This window comes from Podarcis erhardii (assembly GCF_964252035.2).
Source record: "Podarcis erhardii genome assembly, chromosome: 12".
Classification (NCBI taxonomy): Eukaryota; Metazoa; Chordata; class Lepidosauria; order Squamata; family Lacertidae; genus Podarcis; species Podarcis erhardii.
Window position 1 is genome coordinate 44,279,024 of NC_138513.1, and position 16,453 is coordinate 44,295,476.

At 42.4% G+C, this 16,453-nt stretch overlaps 1 protein-coding gene across 1 annotated transcript; it reads right to left on the reverse strand.

Moving 5' to 3' along the window:
- Window positions 1-1,400: 1,400 nt before the first annotated feature.
- Window positions 1,401-4,162, reverse strand: NEUROD6 (neuronal differentiation 6). Its single transcript, XM_081834696.1, has 2 exons — window positions 3,907-4,162; window positions 1,401-2,551 (listed from the first exon to the last, which is right to left on the reverse strand). Exon 2 carries the CDS (start codon window positions 2,528-2,530, stop codon window positions 1,517-1,519), a length of 1,014 nt encoding a protein of 337 aa, XP_081690822.1. The 5' UTR covers window positions 2,531-2,551; window positions 3,907-4,162; the 3' UTR covers window positions 1,401-1,516.
- Between the last annotated feature and the right edge of the window lie 12,291 nt (window positions 4,163-16,453).

Genomic DNA, 16,453 nt, shown 5'->3' on the forward strand with positions numbered 1-16,453 from the left:
TATAAATAATAATTGCAGTAATCAGGGAAATTAATTTTCCACATTCTTCTCTTGCTGCTTTTTATGAACACTAGATGCAAAAATCAGTAAGCGACAGAATGTTTGCTGGACTTCCATGGGATATTTTGTAGAAACTGCTGGGTTTTCCACACCTCCCTCGCCTCATCCTCAGATTTCCTTTAATCAAGTCTTAAAAATTATTACTGAGAATAGATAAAGAATATAAAATATGTTAATCCAAAAACTGATCAGATGTAATCTCAATCCTGCACTGAAATATTTGTAAGCAATTTATCAAACTCAAGCATGGATGGGGTTTGCAGAGCAAAAGCTCTGTAGCTCACAATTTTTGTGGCGCCTTATCAATACAGATCTCTCTATGGGCTGTTTGGAGCGATATTTACCTCCTTAGTGCTCCAGTCTTGAGCACACTTACTTGGGATGTTTAATTGAATGGATCAAACTTCTCTCTGTGTCACACAAACTTCCTAAATAGTATGAACATAATAACATTGCACAAAAATAACAAGGCAGCCAAGGTCCACTGATATGATCATACTGAATCAGTATGACATAGCTGACTTTATATCATAGCTGATGGTGATGACTGAAAACATTTATGTTTTAATTGCATTTTAAAGAAGTAATGAAAAACACAGTTGTACATTCTAACAAACTTTACACGTGAAGGCAGAATAATACAAAAGGAGTGCAGATACCATATGGGATTTATAGTAAAATGATGGATGCTAAACGGTGACAAAAAACTTCCAAAAATAATAGGTAGCCCCTGCCAGCAAATGTTTCAAATTTTAAGCTGAATAATTATCAATGATTACCACTCGTTTTATTTAGATGCACTTTCTTTTTTGTTGCATAGCTTAAAATATTGCTGCACCATCTCCACTATGTCTCATGATGCCTGCGACAGTTTTTCCTTAAACAAAAAAATTCAGGAGAGTGTTGTTTTTTTAAAAATCACCTCTTCTCCGTTACATAATATATTATTTCTAATTATTATAAATACATCAGTTTTTTTTAAACTCATCTGATCTGAGTAGCATGCATTGGTATAGTTACTGTACAATTAAAACACTGTTGCAGACTTTTAGACACAGTGTGCGTTTTCTTGGCTCCACAATTTTATTTAGACACACTGCTCAGCAAAAATGGAACAAACAGGATAGGAAGGGGGGAATTAAACCTTAAGAATTCCAGCTAAAACAGAATCTCACAGTGCTTACCAAGTTCCATCCGGAATTAAATACCGATAAGTAAAATCATTTATTTATCTATTATTATTTTAATTATTATTGTTTACACAGAGATTATTATTTTTTAAATGCCCCACAATAGTTGACACACTTTAGAACTTAGCAAACACGCTTTTTTTAAAAAAAAAAGTAGAGGTGCACCGATTAGACGGGGCAAAAGCTTCAGATTTATCATAATTAGAGAAGAGAGGTAAATGACCGCTTATTTATTTATTTATTTATTTGTTTCCACTTTTCCCTCATTAATTATGAAAAACTGCATTTAATTCATCTTGCATGGTGAGAGACTGGCTGCGCAGATGTAGGTCGTAAGGGAAGTGGCTCTCTGCAGGCAACCTGAACACAGAACTCTGCCCAAGGGGACCCCTGGGTGGCACAGCACAATAATGCATGCCATAATTGTAGTTTTTGTCATAGTCCAAAGCTGCTTCTTGCTTGAGGGAAAATATCCCATTATAGTTAATTGGGGAAGGACTTAAGGGACCTTCGAACTGGGGGCTGGAGCATTCGGGAGAAGTGCTCTCGTAGAAGGACTCGTAAGCACTGCAATAATTGTAGGGTTTCATGGTCTTGGAATTGTCGAGGGTCCCGTGACCTGGGGGTGTGCTCAGCTCTGGGCTGTGGTAGGGGGGGTAGAAAGTGGAGTAGGGAGATCGGCCGTGGTGGGCCACCTCCCCGCTCTGACCCATCAAGAAACTTCTGGCGTTGAGTTGTAGACATCCTGCGACCAAGTTTGTGGTGGGCTGAGAGAGACCTTTGCACAAGTTCTGGACAAATGTCAGGAGGTCAGGCCTCTTGCCAATCCGTAAGATTTCGGAGAGAGCCCAGATGTAATTTTTAGCCAGCCTCAAAGTTTCTATTTTAGACAGTTTTTGCGTCTTGGAGTAACAAGGGACCACTTTCCTCAAGCTGTCCAGCGCATCGTTGAGGCCGTGCATCCTGTTCCTTTCTCTGGCGTTGGCTTCTTGTCGCCTGAATTTGACCCTCTCGATTCTCATCTTGGTGGTCTTTTTTTTCCGAAGGCCCCTCCTCCTGGGCAAACCGTTTTCGTCTTCCTCCTCTCGGTCATCTTCCACCTCCTCTTTCTCTGTATCTTCTGCTGTCGACCGTTTGATGTTTTTCCCTTGCTGCGCGATCTGCTTTGCAAAGCTTTCGGGTTTCTTGATTTGCTTTGGGTCCTCACTTTCTCTGGAAAACTTTCTGCACATCTGGGACTCTGGCACTACAACAGACTCATCAAATGGTAGCGTTAACATGGCGTTATAATCTTATGGGACCTGAAAAAATGCCAGCACAAGGATTTAAGTGTATCCATTTGTGAAGGTTACATTTATTATACATATTTTCAGTTACATTTTCACATAATTACTAGTACTGAGAATAATGACTTGTGCATATTTCGGTAGGTGCATACACACTCACAAACTTCGAAGAAATACAGCCAATTCTTCAAAATTGTTATCATTTGCTATATTTATTCATTGAATTGGTCCAAAAGTCTACGTCAAAAATGCAATATAACTATCAGAAGAAAAACTGGCAATTAAGGAAAGTTAAATTTAAAATCAATCCCTTTCCCTTTAATTTTTTTTAAAAAAACTCAAATTTACAGAACATCTAAAAATGTGGAATTCATAAAGAGTAATTATAAAATGCATACATTTCAACTATCCAAGAACTCTAGAGTTTCAAATGAGTCAAGGTAACAGACTTAAAAAATAAAATTAATCTGTTCGGTTATAGTAAAAATGCCTTTAACTTTTTAATTCTAATTTGTTTGCACACATTCTTCCACAAATCATCACAATCAAGTCTGAACTGATTGAAAAGAATTAAAATGGAAAAGAAGGCAAATGAATCATTCAGTGACTCAATTAATACGAAGAGAGGCTTTTTTTCTAACGGTCGGTATGAAAATGTGTGATACATGGATTATTTCTTTCCTATTAAAGCAGGATAGTGTAAATACCAAACATTTGCAGAAGGCATTTGGCAATAAATTGCACGCTTTCTTTTTATTCTATAGAAGGCGGGGGGGGGGGGAGGAATCTGAAACAAAATTTCCCAATTTTAAAATTAACTGGTTTTTTTTCCATTAAAAAACAAAACCAGAAGCGAAGCGAAGCCCCATCACATTCTATTGCATTCTGACTGCAATTGTGCACATGTGTTCAGAATTCAGAATGAAAAGCGGGGAAGGGGGGGGGGGTGTTGAGAGAGAAACAATTTGCTTCTCCTCGTATTGTTCCTGCCCCTGTACTCACTTTTCTAGCAGCATATATCAGGATTTTCAAACTGTCCAACAAATAACGCCAATGCAAATTTGCAAAACAAGGAGGTGAGGGACTTTTAAACAGGCACATTTTTAAAAAACAAACAAACCCAAACAAAACAAAACAAAACTAAGCCCCTTATCAAAAGATGTAACTCTCTGAGTATTGTCCATAGCCCGCTTATGGTATTACATAATCGGTGAAAGTATGCAACAACATTTAAGAAACACTGAAACAGATGATGAAGAAGGAAGCACAGCATTCATAAAACACACGGCTTTGTAACCTGTACCCTTTCACATACTTGCATGCACACTCAGTTAAATATTATATTGGTATTATAAATGAATTTGCATTACCTTGGCCTTAAAAAAAGTCTTTCAATAGCCAGTTTTCATTTTTGCCTTCCAAATCTTTTTCAATCTGTCTGTCGCATCATCTCCTGGAGTCTAGATCTGTGTATATCTGCACTATCTCATTGATCTCTAAAAAGTGACATTGATGCCAACTGCCAGAGCTGGTACCCATGCCATCTGCTGGTGACGTCACAGGGCAGAGAAAACCATGTGATCTTTTCTCCTGGGACCTTCATTCTGCACTGATCATCTGGCATCCCTGTAAGTGGGTACCAGCATTCATGTATCAACACAGAAGGTTAGGCTGATAGGGGAGGGGGGGGGGAGAGAGAGAGAGAGATAGAGAATCCACACCAGCATTTCAGATGCAGTAGGTGCAGTTCTGTGAGTTTTGTCGAACAGGCAGAAATGTCAACATTTCACTTTTATCCCTATCCACAGGTATATCTGCTTTCCGCTTGATAATAAGCTGGTGTTTATTGAAGAAAGGGTTTTTGTCGTATTGATCAGAATGCCATGAGCACACTTGGGGGGTTTGAAGAGAGGTGCTGCTCTCCATGAAAAAGTGGGAATCAGGAGAAGTGTCTGACGACTCCTAACTTAAGCAACTCTGGCTCAGGTGTGAGGCAGCTGAACTAGTCTCTGACCTCGCACGACTGGGCACCGTGTGTGAGTGTGTTCATGTTCCAAAAATTATCTCTCTGAATTTGAATCCATCTGTGCTTGACTTGGACTTGGTGCATGAAACAATTTCAGTTTCTTTCTTTGCTGTGCAGTTCTATACATGTCTGTTCGGAAGGAAGGGCAATGATTTCAGGAGGGCAGTCTCGGTGATTTTGATATATTATGGAAGAGACAAAAAGAGAGAGGGGGAAAGAAAAGCAGAAAGAATCAACTTAGAATTACACGGTGGTTTCTGCTTCCAGATTCACACTGATATTGCCACCCTTTCTTTGCATGATTTCGTTATAACCCACCCCATTTAATATTACAGAACAGGCAAAGTATTTTCACTTATCTACTTTTCTAATTGCTTGCCTTAAAAACACACACCGATTAAAGAAACATTCTCCCTACTCCAGATTATCCTTCCACTATTTATATCTGCCTCTTTATTCCTTTTTGCCCTCTGAATTCTCTTTATTTTGCTGGTAGCTGCTTCTCCAGAACTAACACCCCCCCCCATTTTTTGTCATGTTATCATCATTAACAACAGTGGGCAAGAAATGGTTAAATGGAGCTAGCAATCTCATCCTGCGCCCCCCCCCCTTCAGCAAAGCATGCCAGAGTGCCTCTGGCAAACTCCACCTTATTTTTTCTGGAGTAGCAAATCTCCAGGAAGTCATATGCATAATCGATATTTAAATGTATTGCTTGACATGGGAAATAAAGTGTTCTTTTTTTAAATATAAAAAAATTCCTCATGCAACGTTGTTCCTCTTGCGACTTTCCCCACTCGAACTAAAAACACAACAGCACAATTTGCTTTTTGAATTAAAGTAATCCCTGGTAGAGCTGCCATTCTTATGGGTCTGTGTCAGCATTTCCAGTATGACTTTATTCTCTCTCCCCCCCCCCCAACCATTCCCGACCACCCCGTTTTCTCAACAAAAAGGTTTAATGACTCATCTCCTTTAATTCACAGTGGACCCAGTTTTGACATTACTGTTCCTTGATCTTGGTCCTATTATTAATACAAAATTCTTTTTTTTAACTGGGTATTTAAAAAGAAAAGAGGAAATGTGCTTTAAAAAACCAATTTAAGCCACTATTTTATATGCCTCTAGTAGCAGCTAGAAATCTAGCTTAAGGAGCTCACATTCTCTACTTTTTTTACTGCCATAAGAAGATACAGGCCATTAGCTCGTAATCTAAATTAGGCGTGTGTGTAAAAAGAAATACATCTCAATGGGGGCAAGGTTTTAAACTTGGGGGCCGAGTGGCCTCCCACAAGCCATATACTCAAAGCTTATTGAATAAGTGTTTCCATCTATTGCTGAATACTTTAATCTTTGTTAGGTTTTACTTTCTATGAAACAGAGTTGTAACCCTTATTTTGTGGTAAGAAAAAAAAAAGGATGCATTTTTGCAAGGTCCTGAGGCCAGTTGATAGCCCTGTAACAGATTTTGTATGTTCCGTGTGCTACAGCGAGACCCTGTTTTAAGTGTCACACACACAAAAAACCAGTGAACATTCAAAACTCTAGGACAGCGTTACATAGTAATAAATTGCCATACTACGAACTGTAATATTTCCAATCAGTGTAAAATGATTTCCCCTCATTCTCTTTCTTCTGTTAAGTTTTTTTAAAAAAACAACAACAAAACAATTGCAAAATATGTTTCATATCACCGCGAATATGATCAAATCAGGAAAGGCTCTATTAACATTCAATTTTGCAATCTTTTAAATCCATCATGCACCTTTTTAACGGTTTTCAAAAAAATCGCTGTGATGCAAAATAGCAGCAGCGGCAAGGTTTTAAAAGCACCCTAGTAACTTTACATAAAGATTCTCCCTGCCTTCTGCTACTTATTTCACAATACAACCCCATGATATGCAAACCACATGCATGCCTATTAATACACATGCACCATTTTGTAATGTTCTTCATCTAGAAGGCCAAAAGAATGATATTAAATATCCAATACATGCAGTTCCTCAGTTCCTAATTATGGGCCAAATGCTGTGGCCGCCATGCGCAATGGTGCTGCTTTCAGCTGTTGAGAAGATCAGATGCCTAGTCATCTGATTGCATAAGCAGGGCCTGTGTTTCAGAAAGACCTGTTGTGTAAAATTATGGGATATCCTAAATAATAATTTCAAAACATGGGCTTACCAGCAAATCAGTGCACCACAGAAAACATAACACCGCAAAGTCCCCCTTCCTTGTTTTTTCTTTTTCTTTTTCTTTTTCTTTTCTTTTTCTTTTTCTTTTCTTTTCTTTCTTTCTTTCTTTCTTTCTTTCTTTCTTTCTTTCTTTCTTTTTTTTTTTTTTGGAGTGCAGCAAGAGAAGAAACTGGTTTGAATATTTGCAGAGCATTCAATGACTCTAGCTTATTGCTGCTCCTCTCCCAGCAAGGAAGCTAGGAGAGAAACATCTGGAGAACAAACCCAAGAGGCTTCTAGTAGGGTCATAAAAAGCAGCCTTACCCTTCCTCACCCCAATGGTCCATCTAGCACAATATTGCGTGTTAAGGTCCCCAAGCCACTCCCCAATAATTCACACATCACACATCAATTTTTGTTTAGGTTTTTGGCATGATTTTGGCCACAACTTTATTTAAATACACACATGTGAGTGGTTGCTTAGGCATTGGTTCCGACTCTCTGTCCTTGCCCAGGGGACAGAACTGACTTCTGGATTCCAGCGGAAGCCAGTCAGGGAAACAATTTTGGGGAGAAATGAAGCTGGGCCTCAGTCCCTCACTTCTCACCCTCATGCTCCTGGTGGCTTGCACAGCCCAAGTCCCATGCCAGGGACAAGGACAAAAAGAATGGCAAGCCCTGGATTCCTTTAACAGAATTCCCTTTCCGCACCACCATTGGAGGGGTAGGCACTTACCCCTCCACCAACCAATTTGAACCAATGCCTGACCGCCAACCTTACAAGTTGTGACGATTTGCTACGCAGAAGGCAAAACCAAATGGCCCCAGCCAATCAGCCAAATGGACAAATTCCTACCAGGCCCCCGCACCAAGGCAGACGACCCCATGACAGGCATAGCAAGGTCAAGTGAACAACTCCCCAATACAGGGAGGGTGGGCAGGTGATCCGGTGCAAGCAGCCAAGAGGACGCCCAAAGCTGGGTGTCCAGCATTTAAAACCTCTGACCCCTCCTTCAAAATTGGCAACAAGCAATTCTCCCCAGCGACCCAATTAACCAATTCACTGCCTGGGTCTCTCCACAAATCCACCCAGCAACAACGGGGGGCTTGTATCCCCCACCGCAACACATGCTCTCTGCTACGGAGAACACGTTTTGTCCACACACTGACTGGCAACAGCTCGCCATGTTTTCTCCCTGGAGATTAAACTTGGGAAATCTTGCGTGCAAAGAATATGCTCCGTCCACTGAACTACAGCCCTTCCCCAATTATTGCCAATTATTTTGTGCTGCTAATTATTTTGTTAAAACATTCCAAGTGCTTTTAACAAAATGCCCCCCCCCCCAAAAAAAATTTAATCTGGTGCCATTTGGGAAGTGGTGTTCTACTTTTGTTCCCTCCCTTTAAGCAGGCATCTCCCACACCCGGCCATCATGTTGGGTGACACATGTGGCTGTTTAGAGACCGGTGACACTCTCCAAGTGTCCCTGTTTTCCAGGGACAACCTTATATTTATGGGAGCCATCCCAGTTTCTGATTTGATCCCAGAATGTCCTGTTTTCCCCTATTTTCATTGGAGAAACATTCATTGGATGCCCCTATTTTCCTTGGAGAAATGTCAGAGAGCATGGAGTTATGTGGTCATGAGCCAAGGAGATAAGATACAACCTTTAGAAGACATCTGAAGGCAGACCTGTATAGGGAAGGTTTTTTTAAAAAAAAATGCTTAATGTTATGTTTTTATGTATGTTGGAGGTCGCCCAGAGTGTCTGGGGCAACCCAGCCAGGTGGGCGGAGTATTAATAATAATATTGTTGCTGTTATTTAGAACATTCCTGTTTTCATCGGAGAATTGTTGGAGGGTATGCTGACCACGTGGGATGCGGGTGGCGCTGTGGGTTAAACCACAGAGCCTAGGGCTTGCTGATCTGAAGGTTGGCGGTTCGAATCCCCATGACGGGATGAGCTCCTGTTGCTCAGTCCCGGCTCCTGGCAACCTAGCAGTTCAAAAGCACCTCAAAGTGCAAGTAGATAAATAGGTACCACTCTGGCGGGAAGGTAAACAGCTTTTCCGTGCGCTGCTCTGGTTTGCCAGAAGCGGCTTAGTCATGCTGGCCACATGACCTGGAAGCTGTACACCGGCTGCCTTGGCCAGTAAAGCGAGATGAGCGCCGCAACCCCAGAGTCATCTGCAACTGGACCTAATGGACAGGGGTCCCTTTACCTAACAACAACAACAACAACAACAACAACAATTTATTATTTATACCACACCCATCTGGCTAGGTTTCCCCAGCCACTCTGGGCGGCTTCCAACAGAACACTAAAATACAATAACCTATTAAACATTAAAAGTTTCCCTAAACAGGGCTGCCTTCAGATGTCTTCCAAAGGTTTGTTAGTTATTTTTCTCTTTGACATCTTGTGGGAGGGCGTTCCACAGGGCGGGTGACACTACCGAGAAGGCCCTCTGCCTGGTTCCCTGTAACTTGGCTTCTCACAGGGAGGGAACCACCAGAAGGCCCTCGCCGCTGGACCTCAGTGTCTGGGCAGAACGATGGAGGTGGAGATGCTCCTTCAGGTATACTGGACCGAGGCTGTTTGGGGCTTTAAAGGTCAGCACCTACACTAGGAATTGTGCTTGGAAACGTACTGGGAGCCAGTGTAGATCTTTCAAGACCAATGTTATATGGTCTTGGCGGCCTTTACCTTTTATGCTGACCACATGGTTGGGGCTGGTTGTTGTTTTTTAAAAAAAGCCCACGACCCTTTAGCCTCTGCAGGAGACCTGATGCCACAAGGTGTGTAGGATTTGGCTAAAAGTGTAGTATATAGAAAGTGCCTGCTGAGATGAGTGGTTTGTTTCAAAGCGCACAGCATGTTCTAAATTAAATGTAAGGCACAAAAGATATTGAGCAATTAAACTTACACTGTATTAACAGAAGTGATAAAAATAAAAAACCCAAACCACACAGAAGCAAGAAGGTTTGAAGCCAAGCTTTGTCACTCATGCTTAAAGTGAAAGCACATTCTTCTTTCACAACATCCCCAACTTTGAACCATAGCTGTTTCTCTTTTTTGCAATATAAAGAGACAGAGATTGGGAGCAGCTATATAGTGCCACTTCTGAAGGGGTAATCAGACTTCTTGTTGCATTTGAACTTGGCTTATGCAATCCTGTTAATTTTAGCAAACTTTTGCTTCATGACAAGATCAGAGTCTTAACTGAAATAAGCAAATGTCGGCTAATTATAGTCAAACCTCTGGTTATCCAAAAATGTTGTCTTGGGTGCGAGGAATACCATAATACCTAGCAAGTATTAGTTGAGTGACTAGCACTTGGAAATTAATATTTTGGTTTCTTCAGACCAAAGCAAAGAGGGTCAACTAATCTTTATTTCTATTTGAAAATGAGAGGAAAGGTGGTCTAGTGCTTAGCTACCTGGATGCAAAACAGAATATATAACTTGTATGTGTGTGTATCCCTAATATCAACTCATACAGAACAGCTTTGAAATAAAAAATTATGATTAAATATTCCAATTAGCAATTAGCATTCAACATGAATTAATTATGAATTTCAACATTTAGTTCTTGATCACCTATATGTAATTCTTAAACTAACACCTTCCTTTATTGAAAAAAGTGGAACTTTGCTTTCTAGACTGTACACACCCAGATCAGAAAACAATTTCACCAATTTGAATTACAGTGGTGCCTCGCAAGACGAAATTAATCCGTTCCATGAGGCTCTTCATCTAGCGGTTTTTTCGTCTTGCGAAGCAAGCCCATTGACAGCTTAGCGGATTAGCGCTATTAGCAGTTTAGCGGCTTTTAGCGGATCAGCTGATAAGCGGCTTATCAGCGGATCAGCTGATAAGCGGCTTAGCGGCTTAGGAAAAGGGGGGAAAGGGGGGGGAAACCCGCAGGAACTCGCAAGACATTTCATCTTGCGAAGCAAGCCCATAGGGAAATTTGTTTTGCGAAGCGCCTCCAAAATGGAAAACCCTTTCGTCTAGTGGGTTTTCCGTCTTGTGAGGCGTTCGTCTTGCGGGGCACCACTGTAATGCCTTGTGTTCAGTAAGTTGTAGGAACAAACTTGAGTAAAAGATCTATGTGTCACACTAATTCATTTGCAGGAGTCAAATGTTTGCCTCAATGAATTGGTCTGGGAAATGGCAGCATTGCTTGGCAGCTCTGTGGCTTTTTCCAGACCACCATATTACTGGCTCTAGGTAGCCACTAGATTGATTGATTGATTGATTGATTGATTGATTGATTGGACACCCCCACCCATCTGCTTTTTAGCCAAAATGGTTATCAGGTCTTTCCCAAGAACGTTAACAAAATCAGTAGTAAGACAATCTCTTTGCCCTTACATTCCACTGCAGCCTCCCTGGTTGCCCATGTCATGTGACTGAAAAAAGCCCTGTGGGAGTGTGTGTGTGTGTGTGTATATATACAAACACACACACACACACACACACACACACAAACACACAAACACAAACAAAAAAGAAACAACAAAAAAGGTTCTCTCGAACCTTCAGATCTCCCTCCCTCCCTCCATTAGTTCCATTTATAATTTTATTCCTGCATCTTGTACTGTAATCTATCTATTATATATCCATAGTATCCAAAGTTCATGTTACTATACAAGTGTTATTGTATTCCTACTAGTGATTTCAACTGTTTACAGTGGTCTCTAATATACGTTATAAAGTTATTCCAATCCTTAATAAAAAATTTGGTCTTCCTGGTTTCTGATTTTCCCCACATTTAGGTGCCTTTAATGAGGGCACTAAAAAAAAATCCCAAAGCAATGAACAGCTCTCATTGGCCTTCCATATTTAGAGAAAACCACAAGGATGTCAGAGAGATTGCTTGCAGACATAACCCACATAACCCACTTGGCTTCTTCAAAGGTAAGGTCAGTGCAACAAAGCCGTAGCTCTGGCCACATAAGAATTTCATCGTTTGCCTTCCTTTTGATATTTTTGTAATGCAACTTTCCCCCTATTAATTGCTCTTGCTCTCCCGAATGGAAGAAATTTTTCGTACCGCGTTAGTTTCACTCATCCTTTAGTTACATAATATCTGCAAAGAATAGCATGGCCAGGAATTCCTTTCTACCATGCATCTCTAAATAGGAAAGGAACAAAATGAATAGAGAATAAATATTTGGCTCCCGGATTTGAAAAGCTTCCAGATATTTTTCTTTCTTTTTTTAAAAAAACTTTACATCTCAGTAACAGTAAGTGAACCTTCCTGTTCCTCCCTCTACCCCCACTATTTTTCAGAGCTATTTTAACACATGCAGTACAAAAGAAAAGATAGGCTTTGTTAAAAAGTTTAATGTCCTTAATTAGTAGAATTGTCGGACTAATTAGAATACCAATTAGAATTGGCAGGGCTATCGTTAATTTGGATGTGCTGTGGTCTAGTGTTAATTGCTAGTCAACCTATAGTTGGTGGAAGCAGGACTAAATAGATAAACGCACAGGCACACAGAAAAAACTATTTTAAATGTTAAGGGTCCATAACCATAATGATCTTCACGGTCGATGCATACTTAGGGAGTCTTTAATTCAGGGAGATGTTGATGGAAAGTTAACAACTGCAAGTGCAAAGATCTCGGTGGCTCCAAATGAAAGCCTCAAACTTTATACGGCGATCCGAGTTTCGCATTTTGCATTTTCTTCTTCTTCAAAATACAAATGTAATTGGGATTCTTTTGCGATAGAATGTTAACCGCTGCCAAAATAATGTTATGCAAAGATGTTTCAGTAAGGCATCTAAAAAGATACCGTTGTCTGGTTGGGACAATATAGAAACCCAGAATCAAGGAAGGCAAGGCAAAATATTGCATATGCCGGTATATACATTGCATGCTGTTAATTGAAGGGAGAGCTTTATTCTGAGGAGACAGTAAGGCGTTCCCCAACATGAGTTGAAAATATGGATGAGGGGGCCGAGCAAGTGTGCTGGCTAGTCCAGCCTTTGCCAAGGAGTCTTTGCCAGCCACACACTGCATTGGCCCTGTGTGTGGTAGCAATATGGAGAGCCTCTATGCATATATCAAGCACAGGGCTTGTCCATGCCATGGGGATGGTTGTGCCAAGGTGAATTCAAATACTGGGGCAAAGCTGGGTTACATAGCAGCAGCTGGTGCAAACTCTTCCTGAGTGCTTGGACACAGAGAAATTGTGGCAGGAACCAGCTATGGAACCCCGAAGGGAAAAAGACTCAGAGCCCAGGGATTGGTGGTGGGATGACGATGAGTGGTCGGAGAAGAGGGAGCAGACTGGATAACGATGATTATTTCCTTCCTTCCTTCCTTCCTTCCTTCCTTCCTTCCTTCCTTCCTTCCTTCCTTCCCTGCCCATCTGGCTGGGTTTCCCCAGCCACCCTGGGCAGCTCCCAACAGAATTAAAAGCACAATAAACCATCAAATATTAAAAACTTCTCTAAACAGGGCTGCCTTCAGATGTCTTCTAAAAGTCAGATAGTTGTTTATTTCCTTGACATCTGATGGGAGGGCGTTCCACAGGGCGGGCGCCACCACCTAGAAGGCCCTCTGCCTGGTTCCCTGTAACCTCACTTCTCACAGTGAGGGAACCACTGGCGCTGGACCTCAGTGTCCGGGCAGAATGATGGGGGTGGAGACGCTCCTTCAGGTATACTGGACCGAGGCCCATTTAGGGCTTTAAAGGTCAGCACCAACACTTTCAATTGTGCTCGGAAACATACTGGGAGCCAATGTAGGTCTCTAAGGACCAGTGTTATGTGGTCTCGGCGGCCGCTCCCAGTCACCAGTCTAGCTGCCACATTCTGGATTAGTAGTAGTTTCCAGGTCACCTTCAAAGGTAGCCCCATGTAGAGCACATTGTAGTAATCCAAGCGGGAGATAACTAGAGCATGCACCACTCTGCCGAGACAGTCTGCGGGCAGATAGGTAGGAGGAGGTGTCAGAAGCTGAAGAGGTAACAGGGCCTGGTGAGCTGGGAAAGTCTGTAGTAGAGAGAGGTCCAGAATCAGAGCTCTGAGTGGGATGAGAGAGGCCAAGAGGCAGGGATGAGCCAGGATGGTGAAGAGGCACAGGTGTCTCCTCCTCCTGCTGTGACAAGTGCCCCTCTCTTCTGGTCTTCCAGAACCAGAAGAGGCGTGAAGAGGGTGGAGGAGAGGTTGGCTGCATGCAGGTGCAGTCTCTGATTGCTTGTGAAAAGCCTGCAGAGGAGGGTACTTAGATGGTTGTGAAGAGGTTAGGGACTTTCAGTCTCGGCAACTGGTTTTCATGGAGCAAGACTGGGAATGAGCTCCTCTGCTCGTTAGGCCTGATACTCAACCAAGTCTGTGGAGACTGTGTTCTTGCTCATAGAGCGTTAACTCCAACCTGGAGCTGTGTGATTACTAACCGTCACTCACCTATGACAGAAAATGTGTAAATGTCCTTGTGTAAGCCCACTAAGTCTTCTACTGACCTATACAGTCCTATGTTTCCTACTCAGTGTGCGCAAAGGCAAAGGAAGGGAGTATGTTTTTAGGAGGCCTTGCAGGGCTGAGGATAGCGATGGGGTGTGCTGACGTCATGAAACCCCAGCCCCCTCAATTGCGGGGGCAAGGTGGCGCACATGGTGAATACTGCACTTTTGTGAGATAGAAACCAATTGTGCAAATGCAAGTAGTTGGAGGATACATAGCCACAGATGCTCAAGAGAGGAAGCTGGTAATGGCTGCCCAGGGTGGACGGCTGTTGCGATCCACTGTGCCGCTCCTTACGCCTCTGGAGCCTCGCCATCTTGTTTGTGGCCATTGGCTACTTCCCCGGCTGCCACAGAGCATCTTGGGCCCACGCCAGGCCTGCTGTTCAAATTCAGCCTATCCATGGCAGCCAGGGGGGTGGAACCAGGGGGGCAGACCTGGAGGCTGCAGTTTCCCCTCAGGTCCACCCCCACCCACAGAAGCAGGCCAGCGCTGTACTCAGCAACTCAGTCGGCCAGGATATTAATAAAGTTGTGGCCTTTTAAATCCCAGGCAGTTGTCAGGTGCATTTCTTTCTATCCCTTTAGCCGGTCAGGCTTTTGGAGGCGGACACTCTGTGGTTGGGTACGCAATGGCCTGATTTGCCATTCCACGGAGGTGAGTTTTGCCTCAAACAACAGGGCTCAGACCAAATTCCACTTTCTCAGCAGAATTCAGGAAAACTTTAATTTTATCCCTATTTCTTAAAAAAACAAAACCAAAAATAGGCTAAGTATTTTTTTTTAACGAACTGCAGGGTCTTACACATGGGTAGGCAAACTAATGCCTGGGGACTGGATCCAGCCCAATTGCCTTCTAAATCTGGCCCGCAGATGGTCTGGGAATCAGCATGTTTTTACATGAGTAGAATGTGTCCTTTTATTTAAAATGCATCTCTGGGTTATTTGTGGGGCATAGGAAATTGTTCTCCCCCACTGCCCAAAATATAGTCTGGCCCCCCCACAAGGTCTGAGGGACAGAAAAAGTTTGCAGAAAAAGTTTGCTGACCCCTGGTCTTACAAAATGCATTTCCCCTTCTCTTTCATAGAAGAGGGACTATCTGTTTTAAAAAGTCGCTTCCTGTAACACATACATGCACCATCTAAAATCAAAGTCTTCTCGGCCTTCAAAACTACTGTTTTCATCATATTCATAAACATTTCATTGTTTAACCAATTAAAACTCATTTGATTAGGTTACTGGTTTCTTTGATGAGTTGACAACTCTAGGGTAAGGCAACTGTGGTTAAAGGATGCCACAAATGATAGATTACTTGGTGGACGCTCCTAGTACCTGGGTGGGGAAGTAAAGGAGGGAGATAATAGCATCTTTCGTGGTGTTGATGTGTATCAACAATGAGTAGCTGGTTTGCCAAGACTATTTCTGTATATCGAAGCTTTCTAATTCTGCTTCCTAAATCATTTTTTAAAAACTAAAAGTAAAGCTGCCAAATCTTTTCTTTAAAAAGCAGGACAATCCTCTTCCTGTAGTTTAAGGACACATAGATACAAATCTCTGTGAGGAGAAACTACAGTTCCTAGGATTCTTTTTGGGGGAAGTCACATGTTTAAAGTATGCATTGAATGTGCTTTAAAAGCATGGCGTGACTGTGCCCCAAATGGAAGGAACGATTTCTTCCTAGGTGTTGTCTAAGAATTCACATACCTAAGGGAGCATCTTCAAAATCCTTTCCAGTTGTCGTAACTGATATTCCCTAGGCACTCGTGGCCAGGAGGTGGCAACCTAGTAAAGGTAAAGGACCACTGATCCAGTCACGAACAACTCTGGGGTTGTGGTGCTCATCTCGCTTTACTGGCCGAGGGAGACGACATTTGTCCTCATTTTTCCGGGTCATGTGGCCAGCATGACTAAGCCGCTTCTGGCGAACCAGAGCAGTGCACGGAAATGCCATTTACCTTCTCACCAGAGTGGTACCTATTTATCTACTTGCACTTTGACATGCTTTCGAACTGCTGGGTGGGCAGGAGCTGGGACCCAACAAAGGAGCTCACCCCGTCATGGGGATTCAAACCACCGATTTTCCGATTGGCTCTGTGATTTTAGACCACAGTGCCACCCGCATGGTGTAATGGTTAAGAGCGGTAGTCTCGTAATCTGGGGAACCGGGTTTGCATCTCCGCTCCTCCACATGCAGCTGCTGGGTGACCTTGGGCCAGTCACACTTCTCTGAAGTCTCTC

Excerpts from the sequence above, each read along its gene's own strand:
- NEUROD6 (XM_081834696.1), bottom strand. The coding sequence starts at position 2,530 with ATGTTAACGCTACCATTTGATGAGTCTGTTGTAGTGCCAGAGTCCCAG.